Source organism: Gouania willdenowi, chromosome 24 (assembly GCF_900634775.1).
Source record: "Gouania willdenowi chromosome 24, fGouWil2.1, whole genome shotgun sequence".
NCBI classification, from domain to species: domain Eukaryota; kingdom Metazoa; phylum Chordata; class Actinopteri; order Blenniiformes; family Gobiesocidae; genus Gouania; species Gouania willdenowi.
In genome coordinates, this window is record NC_041066.1 from 19,387,540 (window position 1) to 19,403,245 (window position 15,706).

Genomic DNA, 15,706 nt, shown 5'->3' on the forward strand with positions numbered 1-15,706 from the left:
GACATGCTGAGGCACAATGCTGTGATTCCACTAAAAAACAATGTTTAGATTGTGCTAATATCTAATATATGATTGCAGACCTTTGCAAAACCCACGAATTACAGGAAAAAAACAAAGAAGCGAGTGATTAACACGTTTGAGTTTAACAAAAGCTTCTGTAAGAAATGAACTCATTTTGTTGCATCTTTGCCTACGACTGATCGTAGAATCTGTAGATTTACAACGAAAAATATCTTAAGAATAACATGCAACAAAAATAGCAGCTTTTTGGAGTGAGGTTCACTCAGCTCTCTGAGAAATTTTGGAATATGCCAATGTGAGATCCTTTATCGTCACGTACCTTTGACCAGGGTTGGGGTCAATTACATTTTTCGTTACAATTAAGTCTTTAATTATCCATGTTCAATTACAACTCAATTCTGTGACCAGCATTTATTCCAGTAACACTTAAATTAAAAATTTAAAAAAAATCTGCTGACAGTCAATTACAATTAATGAGCCTGAAACAAACAACCCCATAGAACGTAACCTTCCTCTTGTGTTAGCTTTCTGTTAGCGTCTTTTATGCTAATGTATTGGTTTTGACCAATGTTTTAAATCAGCTGCAAAATACACTAAAAAAAAACCAATATCATCTAATTTGTTTTTCATCTTTGGTTTTGGTTGTTAGGCTCCCTTATCATGAAAATATTGGTATTAATATTTTTAGAGTGGGCGTCTCAGCCTTTTTTATGTAAGTATACCCCTCGCTTTCAATTGTTAATAAATAAATAACTAAATGGTGAAATGATACCCAAGAGAACTGACAGGTAGTGGGAAAAGTTAATATTAAACATATTTCAATAATTGTTAACCACCTATGCGTAAACCATAGAGGTGTAACGTGGTTCCTCACGTGTGAATTAGTTTTTATAGGGTTTCCATGACAATTACAATTACAAAGTCAAATTATCTGAACTCAATTACAAGTATAATGACATGTGATTACAATTATACTTGGCCCCAACCCAGAGTTGAATTATTTGCTTTATTTCATGTTTTTTTTTGTGGGAAAAAAAGTGTACTGACTAAACAAAATAAAAAATGTAAGAAAAAAATATAGAGATATTTTAAGAACAGAGTCGGGAAACAAAAACAATGTAAACTTCATTTAATTACACTCTTTTTTATTGATTTATTTCTGATTTGAAATACATAACCCAGCAATAGTTCACCTTGTTTGAATTTAGTAACACAATCCATGCTGATTGCTGAGCTACGTGCATAAACTAACTATAATGTGTTTATTATGAGCTCTCCACGACTCCATCAGGGTTTGTCTTGCGTTCTGTGTTTGTGTTTCCGCACACGCGGCGCGGGGCAGCTGCTGGGCTAATTTGTTTAGAGAGAATTAATTAGAAAATATTAGGGAGGGGGGGACAATAGTGTAGATGCAGGGTGTGGAACAATGAGGCGTTAAAGAGGGGAAAAAACCTGTCATGGAACAATAGGTTGATATCCACCCAAACAGCACGTCCCTGCTACTGCTCAATTATTCCATCACACACACACACACACACACACGTGCACATACACACCTTTAAGGCTTGGTGATTATCCTTCAATCATAATATTCAATCATGTCTGACACAAACAAAGGGACAAAGGTGTGTGTGTGTGTGTGTGGGGACAGAGAACACGCCCTAAAAGAAGAGAATCCTTTATATTTCTACTTCCTTCCAGAACTTTCTCACCTTCCTTCCCTACTGCGCACTTTTCTCACACCTTCATCTTCCTCTTCCTCTCACAGCCATTTCCTTAGCACAGCCAAAGCAGAGTTGAAGGTGAACTGGGCCTGGTGAGTCCCACGGTGAGCCAGCAACAGGGAGCCGGCCTCTGCTTCATGGCCCGCCGCCATCAGCTCTCCAGCACTTTTCTCCACATCCCAACCTCCGTCCTGCTGCTGGGCCAGCATGTGGGAGCTGAGCAGGGGGTAGAGGGTGGAGGACACACAGCCCACCAGCAGCCCAGCATCAAGGAGCAAAGAAAGGAGCTCCGCGTCACAAGATGAAGCCGTCTCCTAAAGGGAAGGTGGGGGGAAAGATGACAAAGTTTAAACAGGTGGTGATGGAGTCAGGAAAAAAACAACTAAAAACAAGCTTCACTTTCAAGCAGGATTTCCTCTTTTTCTCTCTGTGTACAACTTGTGCCAAACACAACACACGCCGACATTTGGAAAGCCCGCAGACAGCCTCTCTGCCAGGTAACAAGATATCACTCTGCAGATCATTTTAACTCCCAACAGTCACCGGTGGGTAAACAGTGTGAGTGGCTGGCAAAAAGTTGGGTTTTTACAAGCCACAAAAAGGCTGAATGAACAACAGCAGCACAGAGCTGTGTTTATAGACGCTCAAACACACGTGATCACGTCACAGAGTCGGGACACATGCTGTGTACAGTCATTAGTCAGCATCCAGGAATCAGGTTTCATTACATTTTTAAAGAAACCTTCTCAGCTTTTAATGGTGAGCACCAGGGTTAGGGTCAATTCTAATTACGCCTGAATGAATCATTGCATTTGCGATAGTATCGCAATATCATAAAATGCGATTTTCTAATTGCGAATCGTTTTTTTTTTTTTTCTCGTCCTGTCCTGTTAAGTTCAGAGAGTGTTTAAGAAGTGCAGTCCACGTGTTTACATGTTTTATGACACGTGAAGTTAGATTGTAACACGTTGAAGAGGTAAAGCCACAGATTTGTTTGCTTTATTGTTGTAATCTGTGCTTTAAAATTTATATTTTATATTTATTTAAAGTTTAAATAAATCTGAAATTGTTTATTATGAAAAAGATTGATTTATTGCTTGAAAAATACATGACAAGACTCCCTTGAAAAAATTTTAAATCTCAATCGCAATGTTGAGGAAAAAAATCGCAATTAGATTATTTTACAAAATTGTTCAGCCCTAATTCTAATTCTAATTGTGTAATTGATAATTAATTACAATTATGACATGATTACAAACATTCTAGCTGTTGTAATCATAATTGAATCGTAACCAAGTTCAGATAATGGACTTTATAATTGTAATTGTCATGGAAATTCAATAGAAAATATCATTTACGGTACAATTTAATTAAACAGTTCTATGATTTACACATACATAGTTAATTATTAAAATGTGTTTGATATCAACTTTTCCCCACTACCTGTCTGTTCTCCTGAGGATCATTTTACCATTAATACACTTTTTTTTGTTTTTAATTGAGGTCTATACTGACAAAAAAAAGGCTCAGATGCTTTACACCAAAAATATTATATATATAGTTGAAATTTAAATACATTCAGATTTACAGAAAAGGAGGCTGTTAGGTAAGGTTTAAGATGCTGAGTCAGCAAAAGCTGAACTATTCAATTAGAAAGAAGAGACTTACCAGACTATCACATCAACTAAGTCAACAATGACGGAGCAAACGAAGAAATGAAAAACAAATTGGATGATGGAAAATATGTTTTAGTGTATTTTAAGCCGTGTCAAAACTGACCCATTATCATAAGAGATGCTAACAGAAAGCTAACACAAGAGGATGGATATGTTTTATTGGGTTATTTATTTCGAATGAGGCTAAGTTTTTCACTATTTTTTTTATAGTACATAAATTGCCTAGAACACATTTTTAGACATGTTTTTTAGAGAAAGTAAAGTGCATTAAAGGGGAGGTATGATTAAAAAAAATCACTTTATAATGGTTTTACTACAGTGATATACTGTACATTTCTTTAGCCTCATTCAGAGGGACAAAGTGGAAAAAGTTCTGTTTCCTCCTCCCTTGTTATTCCACATTTTGTAAAAAGTCAGCTCCAGACGGGACAGTTGGAATTTGTCCACGTTGGCAGGTGACATCACCTAACACGCCTCCTAGAATGTGAGCTCCTCCCTCTCCAACTATCTAACAGCTAAAACAACACTGCGGTTTAATATAGAATATATATTATACTTTATTGCCATATATGTAAATACAAACTGCACTACTGGACGCCCAAACTGCACTAGTTTTTCTGCTGCCAATCGTGTTGGGAGTCACTGCTTGGAGCCATAGACCCATTGTTTACACACATCAGCTGTTAGCACTCTGTGGTAATGCTACACCAGCCTATGTAGTGAGATCCGGTGTAGTGTGAGGAGGAAACCATAGGGATGTTTACGGATTCGTAGCTCACAGCGCTAACAACGGACTTGGTTTTGGAATTGGACGGTTTCCAAAGGAGAGAGTCTGGCTGTGTTTGTGTGCAGAAAGGAGGAGCTGCTGCTGCTGCTGCTCTGGTTCTTCAGCAACGCGCACACTTTTCCGACTCAAAATCACTGCACGTTGTTTGATTGCATCACACGAATATATTCTGTGGCCGAATATTCGGTGCATCCCTAATTTCAGGCTCAATAATTGTGATTAATTGTAATTGAACTTTAGTATTTGAGAACGTACTTGTAATTGACTTTCAGGAGAAAAATATTAATTGTAATTTTAACTTTAATTGGAAAAAATGCTGGTCAATGTAATTATAATTGAATATGGATAATTGAAGAAAGTAATTATTATTGAAAAATGTAAGTGACCCCAACTCTGGTGAGCATATGTATTTGGAATAATAAACATTACATTGTAAACGGTCATTGATCTGCACAGTTCCACATGTACAGCATCTGCGCACGCACGCACGCACGCACGCACGCACGCACACACACACACACACACACACACACACACACACACACACACACACACACACACACACACACACACACACACACACACAACACACACACACACACACACACACACACACACACACACACACACACACACACACACACACACACACACACACACACACACACACACACACACACACTGTCCACCAGTCCTTACCAAAGTATTTTTGGAGCTGTGCTGGATGGATCTATTATAAATGTAGAGCCTGCATCTTCCTCACAGGACTGAAGGAGGTGAGTTGAAGCAGATAAACTTCTCTCTTTCACCCGCCTCTCAAATCTTTCATGTCTGTGCCGGCCTCCCTCCTTTATTCTGCCTTTTAAAAAAAATAAAAATAAAAGTACAAAAAGCCTCTAAAAGAAATCCCTTCACTTGGAAAAAACCAACTGAGTCCCACATGAGAGATGGGAGACATTTAATTTCCGTCATTGACAGTGACGCTGACGGTTTGATTTTTATCTGAATATAACATCAGTCCTTTAGCTTAAAACGCTTCTCTTCATTGAAACAAATGAAATCCTTCCAGAGAGTCGACATGCGTGTTTTATAGAGGATACACACCCCGTCTATGGAAATGTAAGATCCATTCCTAAGCTCAGATAAAATATTACAAGCAGGTGAAGAACAAGTGATACAGGTCAAAGTGAAGGTGATTCAGGTGGAAATATAATTAATAGGAGAAATATAAGTGCACAAATCATAAAAGTCAGTGTGGGAATGAGGAAGTGACAAAGGTGACAAATGTGTCCAACAGCTTAATTTTAGAATTCCTTTAGTGAAACACAGGATCTCAATAAGCTACATGTTATTCATTTATCTGGGCTAGAGTAGTGATGCCCAAACGTTAAGGGTCAAGTAAGCTTTCTCTTATTTCTGAATCCAAGTCCCCCCTTTGTCTGACTGCAACATTCTGCTCAGAATACTATGAAAAAACAACTATGGAGCATCATGATGGAATGAATGAGTGATAACACACATTTTAAAGAATCTCATTTTGTAAATAAGTGGAATGAAACAGAATTTAGTGCCTCCTGAATAGAATTATTTCTATAGCTTTAAACATTTAATGACGCTGAGCTTGTAACCGGAGGGTTGCCGGGGATCTTGAGGAAGTGCCTTAACTCGCAACTGCTCCCCGGGTGTGTGACCGAGGCTGCCCACTGCTCCTCAGGGATGGGTCAAATGCAGAGAACAAATTTCATGTATGTACCCGTATGTATATGAGTTAGAGTAAATTAAATAAAATAAATTATTACTAATCAATATCATCATTATGATGATGGTAAAATATAGAAAACCCCATATTTGTAATGCTTTAATTTGATAATTTTCTCCATTTGAGAAACACTGATCTAGAGCAGCAATTCTCAACCAGGGGTACAGAAGCACATTGCAGAGGGTCCTCGAAAACATTTATCAATTAATTAAAAGAAATAATAATAGGAAAACATTAATAATTCCTTTTCAGGATAGATTTACTTTGACAAATTTACCACAGACTAACAATAATATTGCTCAATAAAATACGGTATTTACCTGTAATTTCTTGAAACAGGATGCATTTTTGCTGTAGAGGCCATTTAATCACACTTCAGACAATAAGAGACAAATAGTTAGCAATATTTTACAAACTATTTAATGAGGTAATCGCATTAAAGTTGCATCGTTGTTGTATTTTTTAACTTAGTATAAACCATGTTGGAGACACAGGAAGGAGCTCACTGATACACAAACCAAACAACATATGAAATTATGAAGGGGGTACTTATGATATGATAATTGCAAAGGTGGTACACGGGACCGATAAGGTTGGGAACCATTGATCTAGAGCAGGGGTTCTCAACCTTGGGGTCAAAAGAAATGCCTTTAAGAAACTAAGATTATTTTTAAACAATTTCAGCCCATTTTTGCTTGTTTTTTTTTACCCTTTTTCTGCAACTACACCAAAGTTGCCACATTTTAATCTATTTTCATCACTTTCTCTTGCCATATTTTGCTCCTTTTAATGCATTTTTGCTACATTACGCCCATTTCTACCACTTGTGCATCACATTTTATACTTTTAACCCAATTTATTTCTGGTTAAAACAAGGATTTAGATCTTTCAAATGACTATATACTATGGAACAAGTATCCACCTGATTGTTCTTGATCGTTCAACCACCTTCAGGTATAGTGGGGGTCCCCGGTCTCTGGGAACTTTATTTTGAGGGTCGCAGGCTGAAAAGGTTGAGAACCACTGATCTAGAGGAGGACTAATCTCTCTGATGACCCACTTTTTTTTAGCAAATGTTTGTTGCTTCTTCCTTACCTTCTTGATATCTCTCTATACTTCCAAATCTCTTTCTCACCATGCCGCAGTGCTGCGGCTACACTGAGATATGACACATGCTCATGCATGACTGTGCACAGCTGTCAGATATTGTTTAGAAATAACAAGAAATATATATTGGGTTTTCTGTTTATCGAGCTTAGATCTGAGTGTAATATCATATTCACATTTAGGTATAAGAGAAATACTGGGTGATTTACAGAATACGAGGCTGTTAATGACTCACATGTGAGTGATATTGGCAGCATGGAACGAGTAGGGATTGTCTGCAAACATACTTACTCATAACAAAATACTTCTTTAAATTCATCCAATGGCAAACACTGGCTGGTGATAAAAGAATAAAATTGGACATAATTTGAGCACGGTCCTAGTGCAACGTGACGCATACTCACACAAACACACCCCCTAGGCTATTACTGTTTGATAGTGTCAGGAGAGACAGTATATTTGGTCTTAGAGTCAGCCGGATTGACAGTTGAGCTGAAAATAGATGTGAAAAAGCAGCAAAGGGATGAAGGGATGGAGTGGATTCTCAAAATCAGTGGTGGACGGATAACTTTGTGTCCTTTTTCTACAGCCTGAGTAGCTCTGTTACATACAGTATAAGGGAGTGCAGTCAGTCCAATGTTAACACAAACTACGGCCATTCAGAGGAGAACAATTTCGTTTTTTTCATTGGTGTTTGTTTATTTATTTGTTTGTCTGTTAGCAAGATTAAGTCAAAACTACTCAAAAGATTTTGAACCCAAAAGAGACCTTATGCCAAGTGTGTCAAGATCATTTTAGTTTAGGGGCCAAATACAGACCAGTTTGAGTTTAAGTGGGCCACAGAAATTAGGTAGGAAAAAAAGCTAATTCAACATTAATGTGCCCTGGTTTGCACTTCTACGTATAAATGATATCTAAACAATAATGTGTGTACATACAGTATGTCAGTCCCTGCAGGATCGTCACTTAAATTACCCTGATTTTGTGGGATTTGTGGATATTTTGTGGAATAATTTGAGGAAGATTTGGAAAACAAAATGACTGCTGTCATATGATATAAGAACTGGAAAAATGAGCTCTACAACACACCTCAACGTGCACCACGTCCCGACATGCGCCCGTTCAACGCTGCTTGCAGCTTTAATTATTTATTATATCTTGGTTCATAATTGACCAATCTTTATTAAATTTGGCTCAGTTATGACGAGTTGGTTCCTAAATTACCCCAGAGAGTTTCATCCTGATTGGATCAGGATTGCCCATTTCATCGTGAAAAAAATGGGGGTCCCCATACAGTTGGGCCTACTGTATGGTTATTAATGGGGAAATAACTGTGAATATCAGACAAAGAAAAACAGGATATTTGACACTTGGCGGAGGTCTGCGCACCCTGAATGATGTACTTTATATGAAGCTTCATAATGTAAACATCTGTACATGCTCCCTTATTTCTGATTCCTTCTGAAGTCCATCCACACCCAGAGTTCCCAAGAGAACATTACAAATGCAGATGTCACACATTAAACCAGGGGTCACCAACACGGTGCCGGCGGGCCCCAGGTAGCCCTCATGGACCATGTGAGGTGCCCTCAGGAGCTCTAGTCACCAATGAGCTCCATCTAAAATCTAAAACTTTCCAGGATTCAAGCTCACAAAGATAAATACATATGGCAGATGCAGTTGGTACTTGGTAGAGGTAAATATTGCCGCACGTGATAAACTTTTAGTATTAAATTAACCATTTTTAAAAGTTTATTTTCACGGAAACATTGTGACAAATGTATTTAAATGCTGCAAATTTGGTTTATGGGTTGTGGTATGTTATGATAATATGATATGAATAAATAAAAAATGTAAAAACGCAAAGTGGAGTTCACAAAATTGACATGTTTTATGATTAGTTAAAAGCTGTGTGTGTGCAGCTTGTAAAACAGCAACTATTGAATAAATTAGGAGAAATTGATAATGAAATTGAAACCGTGAAAATGTAGTATTTAAGGAGCACTTTTCTAATTGGGATGATGCAGTAGCTAGGAAGTAGCTCACAGTTCCAGAAAGGTGGATGATCCCTGCATTAAAGAACATCAAACCTGTCCAGACATGCAACTGTGCTTGTAAATGTGAAAGGTCAAGGGTTTCCTCTGATTCCTCTCTAAAGATTTCAAAAACAGCCGAGCCGCCTTTTCAACAAGAGAAATCTTATGTCACGATTGAGTTTGTGTTCACACTCACTGGGGGGTGCATGCTGTGAGTGAGTGAACAAACACTCAGCGTGACAACAGAAGTGAAACATCAAATAGTAACAATAAAATGTCCAACCCCCCCTCGCCAATGTTGTCTCTCACACCAGTATCTGTTTCCTGTTACATTCGGTGACATTTTCACATTCTTTTATTTATTTATTTTTATATACTTGCTTTACAAAGTTCTTATTTCCTCTGACCAACTATTTTAGTCCTCTAGCTCAGCTCAACCTTTTAAGGACATATTTTGAATCACTGTACACGTACAATACTTAACACCTAATGCACGGCGAAGCTTCTTTTATCCTAGAGGACAAAAATCTTCTTTGAATGCCAGACAGACTCCTTACTCTTATAGTTTCTCCTTTTTTGATGGGTACAGATTGTTTTTCCAGGTGTAGTAAACTCATTCAGAACACACTCATTCACACCCTTGCACTGGGTACATTTAGAACTCAGGATCTTTCACTTTTTCAGGTACAATTATAGTCTATGCACACTTTTTTACTTGCAAAAAACATATTTTTTTAGAAAATATTCTGTGGTTTTGACTGGATTTTGACCTGTCCAGTTTTTTTATGCAAACGTTATCATAGCCATAATTGTCTTTTTTTCTTCTTCTTCTTCTTCTTGTTTTTTTTTTTTTTTTTTCAAATCAAGGTATGAATAAATCTACCTGACCAGGCAAACACGACTATAATCTATCAATTGCATTCACAGTTTGGCTTCACTGGGGCAAAACAATCATACAAGTGTTAAACTCACTGACCAGTTCCAGCCACTAATGAATCAAACAATGTGTTTATTAGTTTAGTGGTTGTCATATTGTTTAACGCATTGTTTCTCGATCAGGAATGCTAAAAAATGTATCCAGGAAGCACTAAATATAGTTTCATTCCACTTATTTACAAAGTTCAATTCTTTAAAATGTGTGTTATCACTCATTCATTCTAAAATCATGCTCTATAGTTGTTGTTTTTAATAGTATTCTGAACAAAATGTTGTATCTGGACAAAGGGGGTACTTGGATTAAGAAATACTTGAGCCAAAAAAAGTTTGAGAACCACTGGTTTAGTGCATTGTTTATATGCCACGGACTATTTTTATACCGGCCAAATAGTCCAACGGCACTCATCCCAGTCGAGTAGTTTTATGCATCAAGCCCATCTCAAATGGATCGACAGTGACATGAAAAAATAACAAAATCACCAGAACTATAAACATCCAAGTTTGGTTTTTTTTTTGGTTTTTATTAACCATTTTTCTTTGAAGAAAACCAACTAACCGGAAAGTAAAACAATATAACAATGTTTCCAAACCCACATCTCAACAAATTCCATTGTTTTCTTTTACAAATGGAAAAAATGAGATGTACTATGTAGGATTGGGGTCAATTATAAATGTAATTGCGTAATTGGTAATTAATTACAATTATGGCATCATTATAATTATAATTGCAATTTAAAGAAAGTGTTGATGTCATAATCATAATTAAATTGTAATTGAGTTTAGATTATTTACTTTGTAATTGTAATTGCCATGAAATATTATACAAAATGGTCAATTAGAATTTAACGCAAAACTGGGGAACCATGTTACAGTTCTATGTACAGTTCTACACACATATGTAGTTAACAATTATTAAAATGTGTTTCATATCAAGTTTCCCACATTTTACCATTTTAAAAACATTGAAATCGAGAGGTGACAAAAAAAGGCTTAGACGCCCACACCAAAAATATTAAAACCTATATTTTCATTGATTAGGAAGCCTATCAAGGTAACCAATAGATAGGAAATAAATTAGATAATAGATAAATGTTGTATTTACGTTCATTAGATTCTTTATTTCCGGCTCGTTAATTGTAATTTAACTTTAGTAATTGACTGTCTGAGGATAAAAACTAGTGTAATATGAAACAAAGAACAAAAAAACAAACAAATGAAGAGAAAAGCAATAGTAACAATAATTATAATAATTTAAAAAGTAATAAAGATAAATATGTACAAAGTAGAAAAGATAGAAAAGTCAAATATAAAGTGCATTGTGCATTATGCATAGTGAATTACAAACAGTTATAATAATGCTGGTCACTGTAATCTTAAATGAATTGTAATTGAACATGGGTAATTGTAACTGAGAAATGTAACTGACCCCAACCCTGGTGCTAGGGCTTAGAAACCAATTTTTAAAACCATTACAGAGGGCAGGAAATGTGCCATTATTACCACCTGATCCATGCATAACAGCTTAAAAAAATAAATAAAAGCAGGAATAAAGGCAGAAAAAGGCCAAATATAATGTGAACTCACAATATGCAACAATTTGTAAGCATTCCCATTTCTAAGCTAAATGGGAACCACATGTTGAGATGTTAATTACCGTATTTTAACTAGATGAATTTCTTTTCATCTATTTGTTCACATTTTTGTTTGAAAGATCTCTACCAGTTCTCTTTATGTGCTCACAGGCTGTTTGTTTGAAAGCAGGGATCAGACAGTTCTGATCAACATCATTCTCTTGGTCTACTTTAACCGTCCTCTTCCAGCCTCTATATCCTCTCTACCAAGGAACAACAATGACACAAAGAAAACAGAAAACACTGCAGGCATTTAAGCCTCCTTACAAAGAGACACAGACATAAACTGTGTTTTTATAGAATCGTGTTTCTTTTTTTATTACCTTTTCTACGTCCTTTTCATCCTTTTAAACCATTTCCACAACCTCTATTTCCTTCCTCCTTTTTATTTCTCTTATGCCCCCTGTGGTCTCCTCCAACAGAGCCTTTACCCCCAAACTAACAATCACACACGCTAAACATAAAGCTAATTAAACACATATTGCAGAACAGAAAAATAAAAATGCAGTTTTTTTACAACATCATTTTAATTAAAAACTCAATTTCTGAGGTTATAATCTCAAAGGGATCCTTTCCAGGAGAAAGAATGGAAAATATGTTGGTGGCAGGTAAACAATATGAAGAATAACTTCTGACATTTTACTTTAGAGCTTGGGAAAAACACGCCAGGAGAATAAAGGCCGACCAATCACGTAGAGCGCGATGCGACTTTCATGTGCTTAATCAAAAGTAATGTGTTGATTAATTAATGGTGCAAGGTGGCCAAGATTGGCTGTGAAGCTTATTGCTATTGCAATAAATAAAAAGTGGCATTTAAAAAACCTTTGGCACTGTAAGTGTAGTTGACGGGATGGAAGAAAACTAACTGTGACAAAAGTTTAAACCTTAATTTAACGCTTTATTAAACTGAAGAGTGGCTACAGTTAACAGGTAGAAATGACGAGATGACTTTCTGATGGATTAAACTGAACCGCAATCCATTTATTATGCTTATCTTCAATTTATTATCTGTTAATGGAGTCTTTTCATTGTTGATCTGATACTAGGGGTGTGCATTGACAATACAATACAATTCACAATTTATATGTCACGATTCGATACATTCTCATACTAAACAATACAATATACATCACGGTATCAATTATTACAAATTTCACCTTTACAAGTAAAAATGGCATAAAATACAATTTATTTATTTAATTTATTTTTTTCAAACTTGTGAGAACAAATAAATTATAACTAAGTGTAATTCAAGTACAAATATCAAAAACAAGTAGTATGTTTGTTAAACTGTACTTTAAAAAAAAAAAAAAGGTTAACTTTTGCTTCTGATTCAGTTAAAAAAATAATAAAAAGTAATGACATACACATATAAAAATGCCCAGTATGTTTTATGAAAATAAAGTGCAATCAACTTCCACGCTAAAATGCATTGAGGTGTGAGGTAGTTTAACAAGGTCTAATGTGGTTCACTGACACCTAGTGACGAGGAGTTTACGTGTTATGCATATGTTAGCGCAATTAAATCGATTTGGACTTTTTTTTTTTTTTGGATCGATACAATAATCGTGCGGTGAAATATCGCAACATATTGCAAAAATCGTTTTTTTTCCCTACACCCTTATCCGATACCATGTTTTAGTCACAAAAAAGTTGAATAAAAAATGTAAGGTTGGGGTCAATTACATTATTCAATTACAATTCTGAATCATTGTTTGAATGAAACCCAACAATATTTGCCGGGCTCACAGCTGTGTTCATATCACATGATGGCAGTCGTTTTAATTGTTAAACTGTTAAAAGAAAATCTAAATTCTTACAAAATCCTTCAATTTTCCTGAAATTATTCCATAACATTTCCCTTAATTTAATACAAATTGGTCACAAAGAAACACAAACTAGGGCACAACAATGTTGAAATTGCACATAATATCTGTGGCCCTCTTGAGATCAAACTGCTCTGTATTTGGCCCCTGAACTAAAATGAGTTTGACATCCCTGATTTAAGTGACAGTTTTGGTTTTTCAACAAAAAAACAATTCCTTGTATAAAAACTAGGGGTGTAGCGATCCAATATTTATATCGGATATCTGTCCGATATCAGCCAGAAAACGAATATTGAATTTTATCGGACTGCATCTAAGATCTCCGATATAATATATATTGTTTTTTTTTTATTATTTATTTTTTCAATATCTTCTATTTAATTTATTTATTCATTTGATTCAATCATAGAATATTCTTATTTTAAAAGGTTTATAATAAATGGGTCTGTTTTTATTTATTTTTTAATAATCAAGCCTTTTCAAACATTAAACACTATAAAACAAGTAATAAAAGTATGTATGATTCGTGCTGATATCGCATCGGATCAATATCGGTATCGACCAATACTCAAGGCTGCAATATCGGTATTGTATCAGAAGTGAAAAAGTTGTAGCGGGACATCCCTAATAAAAACAATGCTTATATATGAAATATGTTGTTAAATCTCCAATTAAAACTAAATTTGGGACCCCAGTTTGAAACCCCTTTCTATGTAGTCTACTCTGCAAAAGAATATTCAAAAACTTCTAAGAATTATTTACTTTCGAAAAATCTCTTGTTTTTGGGCAGTACGTTGGTTTTAATGTATGTTGTTATAGTGTTTGCATGTCAAATCCTAAAGAAATTAACATTACCAAACAACATTCCTACTAATCTACATTTTAACCAATGTTCCAACAAAAAATAAACCTTATCAAATGTTGGGAAAGATATTGTCTTTGTTTTACTGAAAGTACCATATGGCAATAAAATAGGAAGCGTTGGAAACAAACTGCTGCCAGGATGAGACTGTCCTTGTATGGAAATCCTAGCTTAGTTTTTCTAGGCTTTCCTAATTACTCTTCATCACTCAAAACAAAACAAAACAAAAGAAAAAAACCAACTAAATCAAACAGTGGAACAAGCTGGAGTACACAAAGCTCACACTCTCACAGAAAGCCACACAGGTAGACAAAGACAAAGCAGCACATTATCAGATGTATTGGATGTAAGAAGATTTCTTTCTCTCCCTCTACAGATGTTATCTTTAGAGGAACACGGATCTGAACATGCCCCGTTCGTTCGGCACCATCATTTCTCAAAGCATTGTGACACTGCCTGTCTTACTCCATTCATACGCTTTCCTCTCCAACTCTCCCCGATTTATCTTTTCTGACTTTCTCTCCCATACAATCTACACTCAGACTACAAATCCTGCTTCAGGCTCCCTACTTTAGTCTTTCCACCTTTACATTTTGACACAATGTGTTCTGTAATTTCCATCCCATTTCGCTCTCTCTCTCAACACCCATTTCGTTTCCATTTGATTTTCTCTTCCCACATATCATTCCTATCTTAACACTTCCAACACCCCTCCAGCTCCCTCAGTTCTCTCCTTGCTTTTAAAATTGTGGAATAAGACTACGTGCAACAGCATAGAAGCTTGATCGTGACATACAGTATAATACAGGTTCTGTTACTTACTAATGACGCTTTGTTTCATGGGTTTTACTTACAAAAATGTGTTTAAGCTTATCTGATGTGGGAAACAGTAGAAAGTAGCCAATAGAGGTTTGAGTATTATTCCTTGACCTTGTGGATGCTGAAAATAGGTATAAACTTTAAACCTATGATAAGAGTGTTTTCTTTAGCCTCTTCTTATAAAGGCAAGGACTAGTGATGCACAATATTATAAGCATATTATCGATATCGGCCGAAATCTATAACGTGCTATAATGTGTTTATAGCAGAAAACCACTTTTTTCTGCTATAAACAAATGTATTTGAGTATTAAGTAGTGCTGTTGATTAATCCTGGTCCAACTCAACTAAGCTGGCAAGATCCAGATTGATGTGTAGCCCCTCCCTCTAACTGGAGTTCTCCACATCGATCTGTGTCTGGCGAATTCTTTCGGAACCAGGCAGGGACATGAACAGAATGCTTGAAGCTAATAGGGCGAAGCACCTGTTCACCATAATTTGTTTTAGCCAATCACACGATAAC

At 35.9% G+C, this 15,706-nt stretch overlaps 1 protein-coding gene across 1 annotated transcript in view; it reads right to left on the bottom strand.

Moving 5' to 3' along the window:
• Window positions 1-1,135: 1,135 nt before the first annotated feature.
• Window positions 1,136-15,706, bottom strand: part of nbas (NBAS subunit of NRZ tethering complex) — a 203,810-nt gene continuing 189,239 nt past the window's right edge. The window contains exon 53 of the mRNA XM_028439227.1: window positions 1,136-2,059. Within this exon, the coding sequence (XP_028295028.1) occupies window positions 1,784-2,059 (276 nt within the window). The 3' untranslated portion in view covers window positions 1,136-1,783. The remainder of the gene's footprint in view (window positions 2,060-15,706) is intronic.